The following is an 18,661-nucleotide window of genomic DNA, read 5'->3' on the forward strand; positions in this document are numbered from 1 at the left end:
ATAAGGTGGCATCTGCCCTCTTTGATGTCCCCACTCCTCCTGCAGGTCCAGGAAAATAAAGTGGGCCACCCTACTTCTAGACTGGCACACCTCGGATCTTTGAAGGCCAGTGTATCTTTTCACAGAGATGGATTTTACCTTAGTTTTTTCAAACCAGCAGAAGTCCCTGTGTATTTTCCAGATCATGTGCAAATGTGTGGGAGCTGAAGGTCTGGCAATGTGAAAGGACAAAACCAGCCATTTGGTGACGGGCAATGTGTTCTTACTGCACTTGCAGACTGAACCCTCAGTTTCTGCAAAGGCAGTGATCAGAGCACGAGCTTATCCTTACTTCAGCATATATGTTGCCCTGTCTCTTCTCCCCATAAACCCTGGCCCGATTGATAGAAATTATCTCACACCATTGTTAGCTCTGGTAAAAGAAGTAAAAGTTTATTCCAGCACCTTCAAATTCAAAGGGGTAGAAAAAAGGTCCCAAAAAGACTATTCTGCCCCTCTATATCTGAAATGGCACGTGGGATGAGTCTGTCCACATAAAAAGTCTGGCCAGAGGATGAAGTGTGGGTTGTACGGGGCTGCTCCCCAACACTTGGCTGCTTCTTGGTCACACAAGCACACCATTTTTTCACATCGGTCTGTCAGGTTACCTGCAAAAGAAAATGTGAGCAGAGGATGAGAGATTCTGTATCAGATGATGCAAAGAAACAGTTTTAAGAGGAAAAATTCCCTAATAAAGCAATACTTAGGGAACAGAGGCCATGGGAGCAGGAACAGAGGACGATCAACATGTTGTGTTGTCTGTGGATCTGACCCTCCCCTGTCCTCTCTCTGTCAACAGGACTGACTTTAACTGTGACCAAGAGCATCAGAAAGTAGCAGCTAGATGTAAACTGGCAACGCTTACAAAAATCTGCCCAGCACAGAGCACTCCCCGCTTCTAGAACTGTGCAAACAATGGGGGTTTAGTTCAGCGGCTGAAGCTAAAAAAGAAAATTATCTTAGCTTAGCCTAAGCTAAAAATAATCCATTTTCCCCCAGTCAGTCAATTTCCCTTCTAACTCCTCCCTCTGCAAATCAGACTGATTTCAAAAGAAAAAAAAAATGCTGCTTTGAAAGGAAGAGTCTCCGAGAGGGACATTCGGAAACCTGAGATCACAGAAGCATCCACCGGGCATCCTTCACTCATGGTCTGTGAGTTGCTCTTACATCTCTCTGACCACAGCAGAGGAGCCAAGGAACTCTGCAGCAGGGTCAGGTACCCGATTTTTATGAGTCAGCAGCTAACGAAGCGGATCAAAATCATACGTATGGAACTATTTATAATGCAATTATATGACTATGTGACTAGGTAAGGACCATAAGGAACATCAAAGCAACTAGCTCAGGTAGCTACATTGTAAATGACTGATTTGGGAGTAATGAAGTCCCCCTATAATGCAGCCATTGGGCTAATACTATTTCAAAGCACAGTGCCTTGTTTATTTGAGGCTGCAACTACATATTATCTAACACCCACCAAGTGCTGCACCAGGCAAAGTTTGAAGTGTAACTTTATGCCAGTGCACATGGGTTTTGCTCCAAAACCAGCTGCAATGAGCATAGGAATCCTTCCAGATTTCACTGGACTTTGCTGGATCAACCCTGCATCTGATAAAGCAGAAGAGTCCATATTTCTTAAGCTTTTCTGAAAAGAATCACTTATTTATCAGTAAAAAGTGTTTCAAGGGTCCCACTGATGAGGACTCAGCGCTAAGTCCATTTTTTCCTTAGCTACCTGTCCTGCCTGATTTTCTCCTTGCCCCTCTGCTCCTTGAGTTCTTCCTACGCTGTGCCAACCACTGTCCATCTAACGTGAGTACAAGAGTCTGGCTTGGCAGTCATTTCTGTTAAAGCAGAATGATTTTTTTGACCAGCCCCTAGAGCTTACAGACTTTTCTATATTCGAGATATTTATTGAATGGAATTTGCCTACATATGATGGAATATCTGAATGGAAAAATATGGTTTTGCCCGTTTTTTCCATTCCACAAACAAAACTGTGTAACAGCAGCAAACGATGATGATGAGGAGAAGTTCCTGGTAAAATGAGTTTCTATTTACTTTCCCTGAAAAAATGTGTATTTATGCTTCCATGCCAGGCAACAAGCATTTATTTCCTCTTGCATAGAAAGGACAGTGCAAACTTCTGTTGTTTCTGGACATTATTACCACAGGCCCAGCAAGCATGCCTGGAAATTTCATTCTTCATCCCTTTTGTTTAAATGGGATCAGACATTATACCTTCACACCTTGGTAAAACCTGCTGTGCTGTAGCCTGGGGTAGGAAATTCACCTTCAGAGTGTGTTTTGATTGTTCCTGCCCATGGGGGATGTCAGGGGAAGTGAAGCCTGCTGAGGGCTTGCGGTGAGCAGTTGATGGATGCTTCTCAGCCCTTGCCTGGACATCAGTTAAGGAATTAATGGCATTTGTTTACTGAATACTTGTTAGTCAGATTGGAACAGCTGCAACCAAGTGCACTCTTATGGAACATACATTGCATATGTCTCATGGGCTCGATGATATGTCTCACATCTGCAACTAGGATTGTTCCTTCACAGCAAAAAGAAACAAGATTTTTTTTTCTTATCAAAATAGCTAGAAGAAAATATCAGTCAGCTATGGAAATATAGGTAAGCGGGAGGAGAGTAGTTATACATTAAAGCAATACATTCCTTAGCCATCACTTTGTATTTAATAGGTTGTTCTGGCACTTGGAAAAGAGCAACTGAAGATGTGCTGTGCCACATCCCATATCTGCTGGCAGATTTTCAGCTGCTGGAGAGCTGAGGATTGTACCAGTAGAATATGGTCTTCTGACAAGGTAGAAACTGTCTTTTAATGTTCAGGCAAGTAGCTTTGATGGTATGGGGACAAGTTTTATTCTCACATGTTTCTTTTCAAACTTTCAAAGTGTTCTACGATAGATTTTCTCATCAGGGACATTTCTGAGACTTAGAAATAGAAGTGACAAATTGTAAGACTCAAGTCATCTGGTGTATGTCAAAACAAACTGGTGCAAGCCACTGATGGGCTGTGACTGTGCAATTCAAGACCTTGACTGGATACCAGCTGTAGAGCTAAGCACAGCCTGCATTTGCTGTGTGCCTGCGGCATTTGAGAGCAATCAACTCCGCAAGTTTCCAGATCCCCACTGGAGCCCTCGGGCTTTAGGCTGGAGCCCCACATGAGGCACAGATGCAGGCTGGCACCCTGTTTAACCTGTCTTACAGGTTAGCATGGCTCTTCTCTAGCAGTACATAATGGTAAGTAAAACAGTGAACAGTCCCGCTGGAGAGAGGGCCAAAAGTGCCACGGGAAGACCACTCCTGCAGAAGTGGTCACAGGCAGACCATTGCACAACGCTGGGAAGGCGTCCTTACGGAGCAGGGGTGCGTAATGCAGGTGGGCAGAGAGCCTCCAGAGAGGCATCTGCATCCTTGCCAAACTCAGATGGCTTGTCGGCACTGTGGCCCACACTACCGCTCTTCAGCCTGGGGAGGACTCAGGTTTCCTGGGACAAGTGGTGCTGGGGCTCCAGCCTTCCTCCCAGCTCCAGCTGGGGACTCTTAGCAAGCCTAGTGATCCAGGCAAGGCATGGGCAGAGAGCTCGGAGGAGAATGGACATTGCCCAAAGTGGCTTTGAAACCAGCTCAGCATAAACAGACCTATCTCTGAGGCCCACAAAGCTCTTCGGTCAGCCTAGCACCTGCTGAGTAGGGAGCGAAATGGACCCGAACACGAGCGAGCATTTCCTTACCGCACCGCACAGTGTTCTGCTCACATGCCCACTGGTAGCGCTGCGCCTTGGGGCTGCAGCCTTCCTTCTCTGCCTTGTCGTAGCAGCAGTCATGCCTGTGGCAGCACCTGGGAGAGAATAAAAGGTAGAGTTTGGGTGTCCTCCTGCATCCTGCATGTTTTTCTCAGTAGTGTTTGCATGTACTCCAGGAGTGCTCCACTCAAGCACCGGTCACGACAGCAATGTTTGCCCCAGCCTGTCAGTAAATCATCTGTTGATGAATCAAGTGTCCTGGCATCTCTTTGAAAGGCCACATGGCTCAGGAGCTCATTAGTGCCATATTTGCTCCCATGACCACCATGCTTCTTCCTCCAAGCTTTTGCCCTCAGAAAGGCAGGTGTGGTCAATACGTGGTAATCCCACCCACTGAAACAGAGCTGAAGCGTTACTATGAGGTGTGTGTGACTGTGGCTCACCAGTTTAGGCTGAGACCCATCCCAGAATTTGGAGTTGGGATGTTTTTAGCTTTCCTCAGCATCACCAAGCAGCTTCATCTCTTCAGTTTACCTGGACCTGCCACGTGCTCTTTGGCCCATCCAGTTTCTGAGGCTACAAACTCATCAGCCTCAATGGCAGGATTCCTATCAGTTAACTTCAGATCCCTAAATGTAAACATCTACATATAAGATATTGATCTATACTCCCTTTATGCCTGCATGGGCCACAGCTCTCTCACACTACAGAGTTCTAACACAGGTGAAAAACACAGCATTTGAAAGTGCATTTGCTTTTCATTGACCATAGATGGAGTTGAGGGGGACTAGCTCAGCTGATGATATCTGTCCTACAGACTAGGCAGCAAGATAAATTCCCACTATTGATTACTGCAGAATTTGTAGAAAATTTGACCCCACTTGAATTTTATTCTGGTTGTTTAGTGACTCAAAATATGTCAGGAAAAGATTCAGCACTTAGAGAGGTCCTCAACCAGATAGCAAAGGCTGTTTCAGCAAGAATGTGAGGTCAGAGGCTGGAGCCAGAGAGGAGTCATCTGCATTTCCAGAAGCTGTCCCTGGAAGATCACAGGGACACTACAGAGAAACTGCTCTACTAATTGAGAACCATTGAGGCGGGCTGATGCTAGGGGCAAATGAAGAGCAGATAGCTTTTAGAGAAGCTCTCGTGTCCTAGATGTGAATCTCTTCAAGAAGTTGATGAGCTGGCCAAAAGGGAGCATGGCTGTGCTGGCTGCCCATAGATTACCCAATCTAGTTGAAAACCTTGATTGTTATCCTCAAGACCTGAGGTCAGCGTACCTGAAAAGCCAGTAAAAGTCTGGGATCCACCATTATATCCCTCTGGAAAAGTGGAACAACCCTGCAAGAAGGATAAAGGTCCCTTGTGCAGGAAGCGCAGCTTCTCTGGGAACCTGTTGGGAGCTGCCAGTAGCTTACTCGAGACCTCAGGATCATCATGAACTTGACCACCCTCTGCTGCAGGAGAATTTTGCCCTTTTAGAAATTGGTTTATGGATATGAGAGCTGGTGGGCTGTGTGAGCTATAAAGCCCAGGAAAAAAACCCCAATATTTGAAGTGTGAAGAAAAAGATCTATCACTGACACAAATTCTAATACAATCCCTGGCACTAGATCAGGTGAATCATGTGAAAGGGACAAGAGAATCAGACCACTCAGATCAAATTCAGTCTTCAAGTAACTCCTGTGATTACACACAGGCTGAATTTAGTCCAGTGTGCTTTCCCTGCTGACGGAGCTCCTGATTTAGTAGTTAAAGTAGCAATTTCATCCCACAGATGAGTCTGCAAACCAAATGCTTTTTTTTTCCTCAGCTTGCAAAGATGAAACCTGTGTGATGATTACAACCAGACTACTCACTGCATTGTGAAACCTAGAAATGTAAGTTAGCAGTAGCAGAGTAGTATCTCCCTTCATGGCAGCTCCTCAAAGGACTTCAGAATGGGACTAAGCCCTATGGGATAAATGTATCTAGAAGGTTTCCCTTAAGGAGTTACAGCAGTTGCTGTAATTGAGAAGACCTTATTCAGCCCATGGAACTGGTTCTGTTGGACATGACAGCAGTAACAGGCTGTAGGACAGTTCTTTGTTGGTCCAGTAACACCTCACTCCTAGGCTTGTCCTGAAGAGTTTGGAAGTGAAAGACCAAAGGACAGAAGAAGTTTCAGCCTTGTGGAAAGTGTGAAAGTCTCAGCTTCCTCCAACGTTTGAGTCCCTGTGCAATGCATCATGTTGATAGGATTGACATCAATATGTCAGTGATGATGACAGGGATGACCTATGGCACTGAGCTACAAACTGGGGCATGTGTCATCTGGAGGAGTTGCTGTAGCCCAAGGCACTGTGGATAATGTACCTGAAGCTGCAGCACAGCCTCATCCACCCTCAGAGGGCTGTTAGATAGCAGAGTAGGTCCATCATTGGTGTCTCATATATGGGACACAGAGCAAAAGAGGGCATGATGGAGAGCCACAAATCAGGCTGAGCTGAGGTGGAGTGCCAGCTGTAGAAATCACAGGATTTGTGAGGTCTGGGGAGTGAATCAGTAGTCAAACTGGTAAAGTTGGTGTCAGTGATGGAGGAGTGTGGGGAGGAAGAACAACATGAAGGTAGACAGGCAAAGAGAGGAGTTAGGAGCCTGTGTGCCAGGGGAAGGAAATTGCTCTTCATGGAGAGCCAGAGGGAGTGAACAGAAAAAGAGGTAGAAGAAGTGAGAATAGACCTTGGAGGGGGCAAAAGATGGTCAATGAATCAGGCAAGGACAAGCAGATGAGCACTATAGAGGTGTGCTAGCTAGCTGTGAGAATTTACTGCTCCTTAGCTGGCTTGGCAATATCAGGGGGATTGCATAAATTGTGCAGGACCACAGGATTTGGGGCACAATTCTGCTTCCCCTTACACCAGTTGCTCCTGATGAGCACCCCATAACTGCAGCGGGGTGACATGCAGCTTCCACCAACGCAAAGTGAGAAGACTTTGGCTCATGTTTTACAAACATCTCTTTCAGATGCGCCAAAAGAACTGACAGGGAATGAAGACCGAGGAAAACTATCATTGTCTTTTGCCACCTTCAGATGGTCCCTTCTTGTCTGGAAATGCTCTTTTCTGCACCTGGGTCAGAGCACGGTGTTAAGCTTTTAGTAACCTGCTAATACTCGTCTAGACCAGCACAAACTGAGTCAGCCAACACTACGGCAGAGCACTGGTCAACAGGTATGGAAAACAAACACAACTGTGTCATCTAGTTAGTAAGCAACCTATTCATCATGTCTGAGCTACAAGACAGCCGTAATGGCTACAGACAGCTCTGGCTGGCCCCCAGGGATCAGCTGGCCAGACCTCTGCCGTGGAGTAAATACCGTTAAAGTAAGAATTTGTCGCATTGTGGCTTGTCACGATAACAGCACAGCCACCGCTGTGTGTCCTTTTGTTTTGCTTTAACTCAGCGACTGAGGGGAAATCTTACTCTTCCCTATGAGTTTGCCGGGTCTTAGATGAGCCACATATGCCATCCTGCCTTTCACAGCATTCAGTGTTTTCAGGGAGACACTGAGCACCTTCAGGTCCTGCTCTACAAAATGGGTGCTACAGCAATCCAGGGAAACAGAAAGGGGAAGGAGAAACAAATCTATTGACTTTATGCAGAAGAGATGCGATTATGTCTTGAAGTGATAGGAATGTGAGAGTGGAACAAAAGGGAAAAGGTGATTACTGACAACCCAACATCAAAGTCAGTGTGTGGAATAAACCTTGTAAAAGGATTACCCACTCGATGGCTTTTTTTCTTTTCCCATAAAAGAGAGGTGCTTAGAAGCACTCTAGCCCTGTCTAGACAGATTGACTGAATTACTCACAAGAAAATTACTCCTTTTGTAAGGGTCTCAGTAACAAACCTAGAAGTGTCAAGGGGGTGAGTAATTTCAAAATTGTCACTCATGGCCAGTAGTTTTGCTACTCTGCTTCTTTCTTTTTTAGAATGGCAAATATGGAAAATAATGTGGTCACTTTGACAGGCTTGGTGTACTCAGCCACACTGATTTTTGCAGTAATTCTCAGTAACAGATGTCAGAAGATTCCTCTAGCAAACATAAAAGGGAAATTTTTAGGGCTAAACCTAGTGGGGCATTGCCGTTTCTTCCTAGCTAAGAACCTAAATAAAACCTTTCTTGGTTTTTCTTGCAGCCAAGCATTGCAGCTGAGAAATAATTATGAATGCACTTAAAGCACCAAGCTTCCTTTTTACAAACTATCTGGTATTTTGAGGCATTTCCAGTTGCAGTTGCTCCTTTTCTGCCATTAGGACAAAATCCACATCCCATGGAAATCAACCAGCAGCAGAAACACTGGCTGATGAACACATGGCCATATTTTACTCTCTCTCTCTGTTTTTCAGGAGCGTGGACCACTTGCATCTCCCAGAGCCACCTACACTTGGGGGTCACCCAACATACATGGAAAACAGCTTTTAGGTGGCTCCACTCAGCCCTTCAGTAAAAGTACTCCAAATTAGTGAAGTCATGTTTTACTTTAAAGGCCTGATTGTGAGAGTTGGTAAAGGGCTAACAAAAATAATAAAAATGTTTATAGACACGGCTGTAGGTGGTGATAAGCAGGTCAAGAGACATTACTGAAAATTAAGAGAAGCTTCTACACCTGAAAGCTGTGATACTTTGCAGGCAGTTACTCATTATTTGTAAGTCCCGTACTGCCTGTTTCATGGATGATATGTTTCATAGGTACAAATCAGGGATGTGAAGAAAGGACTCCGGGAGTGAAAATTCTCGCTGTGTTAATGAAGACATCACCACTAGTTTTAGGGCACACTTGCTCTTTTATGTCCACAGCAGAGTTGGCTGTTATCCTTGGCACCTTTTCTTCCTATTTTTCCTTTTTCTGTCCTGCCAATGCAGCAAAACTTTGGTTTTCTAGCCATGCCAAATGTCTCCAATGGCAGGATATTCTGGAAAGCTTGGTTTCCTTCCCAGGGAGCTGCACGCTGCCTTCACCCCTGCTAAAAGCAGTGCTTGCTAATTGGTAACACCTGAGCTATTGACTGCAGATAAACTTGTGTGCTCTGTCTTTGAGGTTTAAAACCAGACAAGATTGCAAACAATGGGCTCAGAGCACACAAGAGTCCACCATGCTCAAGATTTACACGTATGCTAATGGCAAAGTACAAGAAAGAAGCCTTTGATTGCTACACCTCCTGGACTCATTGCTTTTAGCCTCTGGAATAACAAGTACAGCATCTTCCCCACTAACAAAGAGGGGAAATAACACCATGCTCTACACTGTTGTTGTTCTTCCTTGATTCAGGAACTAACAGGCAATGAAGGCCACAGGTTTGATTACTCCTTGCAAAGACCTGGATTTCTTCCAGAGGATAAACACTGATATTCCCATCACTGCCATTTTCAGGACCTGGCTGAAATAATCCTCCAAATACCTCAGTCGCTCCCCTTTTTTCAGGCCGGGCTTGCTCTCTACGCATAAACATGCAGCTATTTCAGGAAATCATATCCTGGTTCCTCCTTTGCCCTCCACCCTACTCAGACAAGGTCCCAAGAGCTCTGCTCTCATCCAGAAGGTGGTTAAACCCTCATTCAAACCCCAAGTGATACATGGGTCCTCACTCACGATTCCCCAGTGCTGTTCATATATACTAAGTTCCCCCTCCACAAGGCAGTAACAATTGCATAGTGTCACAGGAGTACGAACAGGGAAGGCTGGGGAGATCTGCCCTGCTTCTGGACACATAGTTGAGGTTCTTCTTACCAGTCTGTTTTATCTTTAGGCCAGCCTTGTCCTCCCAGTCCACAGTAGCATCCATAACCAATATATGCCAAGGGAGACCGTCCCGTGCCACACGATATAGCTCCTGCCAATTCGATGATTCCTCGGGTGTGCAGTGAATGGGATTTTCCCAAAGCACCTTTCCAAACTGCAAAGACAGGACATGGCTTCATACAAGGATTAAACATGCCTGACGCTGATTTTCTTAAAGTCCTTAAAGGGGGATTTTTTTGGTCTTGACTGGTTGGATGGGTGCAGCTTTGACAATCTAATTAGCCATGGCATTCACCCTGCAAAGGGGACTCTGCAGGGGCCTTACCTGAGGGATGGGCTATCCGGGAGGTAGATACAGAAATACCCAAGCAGGTATTTCTGCAAAGGGAGCTCAGCGAGCTCTGGTTGTACTAGTGTGTGATTACAGCTATACTGCACCCGGGAGCAGTGTGCCTGGTTTTGCACTTCATGGAGCCCGTGCTGTTGAGCTTTGCAGGGCCTGTGCCAGCACCATGCAGAGCCAGGTGGGCTTCACTGCACCCCAGAGCTCCCACACCTGGAAAAGCTTACTAGCTATACTGTGGTCCCAAGTGGGATGGAAAGCAGCAGAGGACAAGCACACAACCAGACCTAACCTGGTCTCTAACAGAAAAAAATGAGGTTTCTGTGTTGCCCAAGGTGTCTTATACTACCCAAGTTTCCTCTACTATTCAGGATATTTTAACCTGTTCTCTGGATGGCAAAGAGCTGGCAGTACTATTAATTTGCATACATACAGGGATAACTACAAGTCCCCGAGCCCTTAAGATAATACTTTGTCAAGGATAGAGTGCCTATGTTAGCCAAGGTGTACATATATTGGCTTTCATTTGAGCATTTGGAAGTGCTGGCAACATTTACATCCGCTTCCATTATTATGTTCCATTTAAGTCATAACAGCAGGTTGGCTGCATTAATTTGCAAAAATAAAAAAAGGAGCTCTGTGTCAGCTGAAGTGTGTGGATGGCCACTGAAACCAGTCTGGAGTTTTTTGAGTTACAAGTCTTTCAAACAGTGTCGTGATTTCCTGTGTTAATTCGCGACTTTTTTAGAAACCACAGATGCTACCTTGCAGTAACTGTTGCGGAAACCAAGAGTACCCTGCCCCTAATACTCAAACCACTGTGATATTCAACTGCAAACGCTGATGCTTATCATGTTAACGATAGCAACAGATGGGAGCATTTATTGCCTGGGTCTACTGTGAAGGACCGCATGCTTTGCAGGGCTCTATTATAGAATCACAGAATCGTTAAGATTGGAAAAGACCTCTAAGATCATCAAGTCCAACCATCAACTCACATGTGGCAAAGCTACTCACCGGTAGCATCAAACCCCTCAGGCCGACTGCCCAACCCATCCGTTCGTCCCACCCATGCACAGCCGCTCCGAAAAGAAAAGCCTGCCTGAACGGGGGCACTTTGCGGCAGCCTTGGATAGAGGGGGCGGTGATGCCTGGGAACGGGGAGCCCACCACCGAAGTTGCTTTGCCACTTGCCCCTGGCTGCTGCAGCATGCTTGACCTCTTCGAAGTGCTGTGCAAACACGGACTAATTAATCCCCTAAACCACCCGAGGACTCAATACTATTATTAAAACAGTTGCTTTCCTTTTAAAACCTCGCCTCTAATCCCCTTCCTTGGGCCTCTCCCTGCATCTCCCGAGCTGGCTCGCCCTCCCAGCCTGATCCAGTCCCTCAGCAAGGACAAGGAGGGTCTCTCCGTGTGAAGGACAAGGCAGGGCTTTGCTCCCCCTCTGCAGCCCGAGCCCCCCACAGGAACGAGCGCTTCCCTCTACCGCTGGCGCCTCAGGCAGCCCCGGCGCGGGGTTTCACACAGCCTCCTTATGCTTCCCGGGGCATTCCTCGGCGATTAAATGCACATTCCTGAAAAAGTAACCGCACGGCTCACCTAAACACTGCTTGAGTGTTCAGGTTTCGTGCTAAAATCACGTTAGAGGGGTGTTATTCGAAACTAAAGCAACAACCTGTTTCCCTTGTCTAAACAGCGGGGGCTCTGGAGTTAGCAGTGGGCTCAGCTATCAGAAATCACAAGTGGTGAGCTGCTCTGGATTTGGGGTTAAAAATCACGCTTTTTCAACCTGTTGCAGCTTGCAGACCCTGAAAATGTTCCAATAGCGACAATAACTTCTTTGTAGGCATTCGGGCCTCCTGATGAGCAGCTTGCATTTTTTTTAGCTGTCTTTCACTGACCTCTTAAGCCAGGACTGCTAGACCTGGTCTGTTGGCCGCTGGCTGAAAACAGCCAAGGCTGGTGTAAGGTAACTGCACCTCACCCAGAAAAAGAAAGGCCATTCTTCTTTTAGGGATATCTCTGAGGATCAAGGAATTGTAATTACAGTGCAGAGCTGTTCATGAAAGCGGAGAGAAAGCCCCAAAGGCAATTGAGTCCAAAAGACACTGCTTAGGGCTGCACGCTCTGGAAGAGCTTGAAATAACGTGGGCATCCAAGCAGCCTCTGATGTTCCTGTTTCATTCTTTGGAAGCTGGCTGGGTTTTGAGGCTGACGGCAGGTTGCTGCAGGTGAGAGGTCAGCCCCAGCAAGTACATTGCGATATTCGGGTGCATTGCTAATAACTTGACCAAGAACTGAAATTGCTTTTTCTGTGCCGGGCAGCCAAGCCAACACAGCTGGGAAAGCCTTGAAAAAGTCCGAGTATCCACAGCAGCCTGCATTTAGCCACATCTCCGACTAGGAACATGTCCAGTCATTAGCTGTACCGCTAACGGGGGGCTTTGGCGGAGAACACACCTGCGGGGAGGTCAGCAGAGGTGGATCTGACAACTTACACTTTCTGTTTCCTGCTTAAACAGGCAGCCTTTGCTGTAGATTAAGGCAACATTTTGGAGTCTATTTTCAAACTATACTGCAGATATAACCTCAGACCTGCCAGTTTAGTGGTGTTTGGCCTCTGCCTGTGGGGGCTTTATATTAGCAGACATTTATGGCTTTTTTTAACAGAGTTTTTAAAAATTATTTTAAATTCACATGAATTGAAAAGTGCTTGCTCCACAGTCACTGGTACAAAAAGAGGGTATTTCTATGAAGAAACACAGACACCAACAACTTTATAACAGAAAACTACCCCAAACCAAAATGACCCATGTTTACACAGCCCCAGCCCTGTAAACCACCGGGGAAGCGAAGTGGGCAGGCAGCTCACTTCCACAGCCCCTTGCTATAAAGTTGAAAAGAGTCAAGCAGTGCTTTTTTTCTTTTCTCAGTTGGTCAAACCACACTGAGGTGCCTGCTGTGAAGCAGGCAAAGCTGATGGCAAGGGGAGAGGCTGTCCTGGGACGGGGGGAGGCATGGGGAGGGAGAGGGATGGAGAGGTGGTACTCACCTGCTTGAAGCAGCATCAGCATCAGCAGCGGGCGGGAGCCCATGGGCAGATTGCTCCCGTGCTTCGGTACGCTGGGGTTCAGCTGACGGGACGCCCGGCAGCACCTCGCCACGCTGCCAAGCGAGCCGAGGTGTGGGTGTGCTTAAAAATCCTCCCGGGCCGCTGCTCCAGGGTTTATATATACGCAGCTCTGTGCCCGTCTGAAGCGAAACACCCTCTTCTGCCACCTCCCCGAGCCCCAGCCTGGGGCCAGCCCGTCCCCGTGGCGGGCTCTGGCTGCCCGGGCTGAGGGCGAGGGCTGGTTCTGTTTGCCCAGCATCGCCTTTGGGAGGGAGGGGCTGCTGGAAGGGCATTAGGCTGGCGGCCCCCGGGACAGCCCCAGACACCCAGGCACTAAGCCGGGCTCCTTCTTTAAGCTGTTTGCTTACAGACCCTGGTTAACCTCTGAGTAGCTGCGGAAAAGGAAAGCCTGAAACTGGGCTTTCTGTGGCTTGGGCTTGCTGCTGTGGCGTTCCCCTGGCAAGGATTTTCTCTTTTTATAGATCGCTCTTTCCAGGGTAATTTTTTTTTTTTCAGTTTTTTTATTTTAAGGCTGATTATTTTTCACGTTTAAAAAAGAAGAGACAAAACTATAAAAATCCAACAGAAAGAATACTGTTAGGTGCTAGTATCTAATTATAAACTGACCGACATGGCTCATTCTGCGCCACTCCCAAGGGACAAATACTCTCTTGGCCTGTTGCTGCACCTGACCGACACCAACTGATTTCTTGAAGACTCGTCAGTATGTGGGTCCCAGCCACAGCAACAGACCAGCCTTTGGGGACAGCCCCCTGGGGCCAGCCCTGGTCACACCAGGCCACGGGATCGGCAAGGCGGCCTCCCCGCCACACGGCCTCCACTCGCGTGGGGCAGCAGCCAACGCGAGCGGGAGGGATGGCCACGGTTATTTTGGCTTTTGCAGTTGAAACAGCTTCACTCAGCCCTTTGGGGCTTTGAAATTCCTGCCCTGCTTGGTACGGCAGCCACCCGCCTCGTTGAGGTCTAAGCATCTGCCCCTTCCCTGCTGTGGGCATGATGGGCAGGGCTGGCTGCTCTGCTGAGAGAGAGCGAGGAGGGGAAGAAGGCTGCTTGCCCCTTCCCCTGCACAGCCCAGGCCCTTCTCAGCAGCACCCCTTGCCCGACTTCCCCATGTGTGCCTCCCTTCTTTAATGGCACGGTTTTAAATATTTGCTTGCTAAATACCGGTAGTCGAATCAAAGGTCAGTGGCAAGTCATTTACGGGACCGCCTTCTGCCGAGAGCAGCCCCGCCACAGCAGCTGGCCCTCTTTGCCGGGCCGGTTTTCGGGATACAGTATATACCAGATGCCCGTATACCGGTATATACCCTCACGAGGCTGCTCCGCACCCCGGCTCCTCCGCAACGTCGGAGGGGCCCAGGAGGAGCTGTGCAGCCTACACTTCCTCCCTCGGAAACTCCCTTCAGTAATTATACACTTACTCAAGTAGCAATGCCAAACCCTACGTATGCGAGCTGTTTCTGGCTAATGTTTAACCTTAAGAATATAAGTTTGCAGAAGGAGGATGCTGGAAGGCGGGTGTGCTGTGTTTGAGGGCTCTGTGGGTGCAGGGCCTCAAAACGGGAAGCGCAAAGAAGGAGTCGGGCTTTAAAGCACCATGTGGGCCCTGGCTGAACCTGACGCCTTGGTAGCGCAAGCTCCATCCCTGACGGATGCCTGGCGGGCCCCGTTCTCGAGTGGGGACCAAGGGGGAGGTGTGAGGAACCTCTGCAGATGCTTTATAGGATTCCCAGGGTCCCCAAGGCTGAGGAAACGCCTTTGAGCGCCCGAAGTGGTCTACTCTATGACTTGGATTTATCAGACCCCTTTTGCTTTGAAAACCTACATTTACATCTTGTTCTTTCAAAGCCTTCCTGAATGACAAACCTGATCAAAAAAGGCACTATAAATTTTCAGACCACAGGTTTAATTCTATTCTTCCCTTTCTCACAGCCCCCTGCCCCCCAAATAATAGATGAGATTTGTGTCCCCAGTTCAGCAATAAATACAAAATAAAGAAGTACAGACCCCTTTGATAGTCAAATGTACCTGCAATGTTGGGAGGAGACTTCTGCAGGATATTAGGGAGAGATGCTCAAACCCAACCTTAAAATGGAAAGCAGAATTAATGTATTGTTTCCTTATGATTGTTTCACACTTCTGACTGGCCGAATTTGTTATTTATCCGTGCAATTACTGACTACTGTTGCCTAAGTTAATCAGCATATTTATTAAATAGTATTAAGTGCTGATCGTGGTCTTACTATGTTACGGCAAGTGCACTGGGATCACGAAGGCACTTCTATTACTGTTTAGGGAAAGAAAATTAATTCCCTGATCCTGCCTCTTCACATGCATTTTGCCTGTTACCTGCGCGAGCTCCACTTCTCACTAGTAGCAAGAGGCAGCACAGGAGGGTGTTCGCCACTGCCTTGGCAAACTCAGCTATACAGCCGCTGGCTGGCTGAAACTGCATAGGGAATAAACTTACTGGGAGCCTCAGGTCACTTGCTTGGGGCAATCAACCCATAGTGCTTTGAGGGCTATTCCTGCAGATGAACTAGCTCTGTTGAAATTAGAGTTCCCTTGGTTTGCACCACCAAAGCAGCTGGCCCTCAGGGATGGTGCTACCTCATGCTCTTGGGCTCCTTGTTGTTGAAAGACACTTTTAGGGAAAAGTTTTCAGCTGAAGGGGAGGAGAGTTTATAAGGACTACACATTTTTTAATGATGTTTACCCAATGAGGTTCAAGATGTCACTTGTTCTTGTAGAAGCTGGGCTGTCCTTCACCCCATAGAGGCTATTCTTCCTCAAATTAAATACTTAGTCATCTCTGTGGACGTCACCACCAAGAAGAGGTCTCTGGTCACCACCAGCAGGTTCAACGATGTGTTTGCTGCCCAGGCCAAGGGCTTTTCCCACGAGGGGCAGAGGAAGCTTTCCTGCAATACTATGGGCTTCAGAGGTTCCCTAAAGGAACTGTCCCCACAAAGACCAGTTTATTGGGGGACGACTAAAGAGACTCAAGGACGCGGAATGACAGTTTGGGTAGTGGGAATAAGAAGAGAAAATCAGTTCTAAAGGGAAACAAACTCCACATTACCTGTTCAGAGGAAAAACAGCCCCATATCTAAGACTGCCACATAATTTGTGGTGACATAACCAGTTACAGAAGCAGTAGAGTTAATATAACAACATATTAAGCAGTCTTATTAAATATCATCTTGCGTGGAAGGTCTGTCCTTGCTTTAGTGACGATACAACCTAGTCAAACTTTGATGAGGAAAGACAACATTATTATTATTTTCAGTTTATATCTTAGCCGCAAAAGAAAAGTTTTAAATGTGTCTACGGGTTTGAGGGTCTCCACTATGTATCTTCTTGAGCTTCACTGCTGCTGTGCGCCAGGTCTTATCTTGATGGTGGCATTTCTGAATAGTGACACTGGATGGCTCCAGCCTGCAGCACCCTCTCAAAGTCAGTGTCTGCTTTTGTCTATAACCAGTCACACACCCACACACCCACACCCACACACCCCTCAGGGGATAAAAAAGTAAGGCCACCTCTCTCAGGCTATGGCAGTTTTCTCCCAGCACAGCCTCAGAAGGCGCTGTCTCCTGAGCTGACTGCATGGGGCTTCCCCCTCAAAAGTCATTTCCACATGACATGTGCCCCTTCTGCACACCGGCTTGCACTCCTCTCAATAAGGAGTGGACCTCAGGGTCTACAGATGTAACGCGGCTGGAAGGCAGGCAGGCAGAGCTGAGCTGAGTCCTGTGCTTGGGATAAAGGGAATGATAGATTGTTGAAGGAGGGGGATGATGTGATGCTGAGGGAGCAGAAGCTTCTTGCTTATTAGCGTTGCTGGATGTGGGGTAAATATTGTGAGCCACGTGCTAGGGAAGAGCCAGACCACCCTGGCAGGATCCTTCCCCTCCTCACAGCCGCCTCTGGCCCTCGTGAGGATCTGTTACCCCAAGCTCCGCTCGTAACGCACGAAACCCAGAGCTGCATCCCTTCACACATCCCTTCCCCAAGGCATGCGGAGAGGAGACACAACCCATGGAACGGAGATGGGGTGCAGGTGTCCCCTTGTTGTCCTCCTGCTCCCTCGTTAGGTGGAGAGAGGTTGTGAAAGAGTGCAGCCACTGTGTGGGGGGACTGGCCTGGCTGCCCTGTTCTCTTGTCACTGGAAATGTCAAGTCTTTTCTGTCTTTAAAAGTCTTCTCATCCCAAGTGTTAGTGACATTATCTCTAATGCTCAGGCCTTCAGAAGTATCCATTTCCCAGCCTGGCCTGCCTGTAACGCCCCTTTCGCTGCAGAACAAGGAAGGACAGGCTTGCTTGGGAACGGAGAAGCTCTCGTGTCCTCCAGAAACCGTCGGCCTTTGGTGGACATCACATAACCTAGTGCGCCCGTCAGGGCAACAGGGCCGTGACCACAAAAAGGTTTTCAAGACTGCAATGTCCCTTGACCAGAAGTAGCCGGGGCATCAGAAACGCAGCGTGGCCCGGCAATGCGGAACCTGCTGCCGTCACCACCCGGGGCGTTGCCGTCAGTCCAAGCCAGGGAGAATAGCATGGTTTGGAGCCACGCTGCGCACCGCCTGTGGCGACACACAGGGGTGGGTGAAAACAGGCACACCTTATCAGCTGAGCTTCAGGCAGCCAGCTCTCGTTTTAGAGCCCCGGTGACATTTCTCACTTAAAAGACAGGATATATTACCAGAATTAAAATAAATCTAAACCAGGAACAGACTGAATAAAGGCATCTTATTTAAATGTTGACGCTACCTCAGGCTGCTTAGTTTATGTTCCGCCAAGAGGCTGGGGTGCTTTGTCCGACAGGATGCCCAGGCAACAGACACGCACAGAGATGAACATACACTCTGAAATTCAAGACAAGTTCCTGAAATGCCTCCAAGTCCCCTGGGAAGGAATGGCTAACATTAATATCCTGTGTTCATTTAACAGGAACCTCTGCCAGAGACACAGCTGGAAGATCCATGATACCAGTTCATACCAGCGACACCAAGGTTTTACGATACTCATGCAGGCTCCGAAGCCCATTAAAGTACTTGTATTGACATGCCAGTGTTTTGAAGTCTGTTGTTTAAATTCATGGGGAGTCCTCAACAGAGCAAAATCACATTTTTCTTTTCTGGTTTTAAAGGTAATGTAAACAGAGGTGTGTTCATAGCTCCTCCTGGGAGACAGAGGAAGGGATGGCCTGGGTGGGGAAGGAGTAACACAGGTCAGGAGCACATAAAATTCTCATTCCACCTTTGCAAGTACATTTCAACCCTGACTATTCCAGACCACCATCCTCACTCAGCTTTGCCAGTGTATTCCAGTGGTGTCTATCCGTGTAGTCTGCTGTGCGCCGAGTCATCTCCCCCAAATGCTGTCTGCTTTAGCTTCTCGTTTCCCCATCGTTCAGGCTTCATTTTCCTCTTTTTCAATTGCTAAAAGTTTTCCTGCTTCTGTACTTGCCATCTCACATTACTCTCCTTCCACCTTTTGTCCCAACTTAACCACTTTTGCCTGCAAGATCATGGATACCTTGAAGACTCATGGTGGTACTGTCTCAAGCCCCAGGTAC

At 47.6% G+C, this 18,661-nt stretch overlaps 1 protein-coding gene across 1 annotated transcript; it reads right to left on the reverse strand.

The window, feature by feature from the left end:
• Positions 1-483: 483 nt before the first annotated feature.
• On the reverse strand, positions 484-13,042 carry LOC309416969 (phospholipase A2-like; the record flags this gene model as incomplete). Its single annotated transcript, XM_082014356.1, has 4 exons — positions 484-647; positions 3,798-3,904; positions 9,587-9,752; positions 13,000-13,042. The coding sequence occupies 4 exons, from the start codon at positions 13,040-13,042 to the stop codon at positions 484-486; spliced, it is 480 nt and encodes a 159-aa protein (XP_081870482.1).
• Between the last annotated feature and the right edge of the window lie 5,619 nt (positions 13,043-18,661).

This window comes from Phaethon aethereus (genome assembly GCF_964289735.1).
Source record: "Phaethon aethereus genome assembly, chromosome: 1".
NCBI classification, from domain to species: Eukaryota; Metazoa; Chordata; class Aves; order Phaethontiformes; family Phaethontidae; genus Phaethon; species Phaethon aethereus.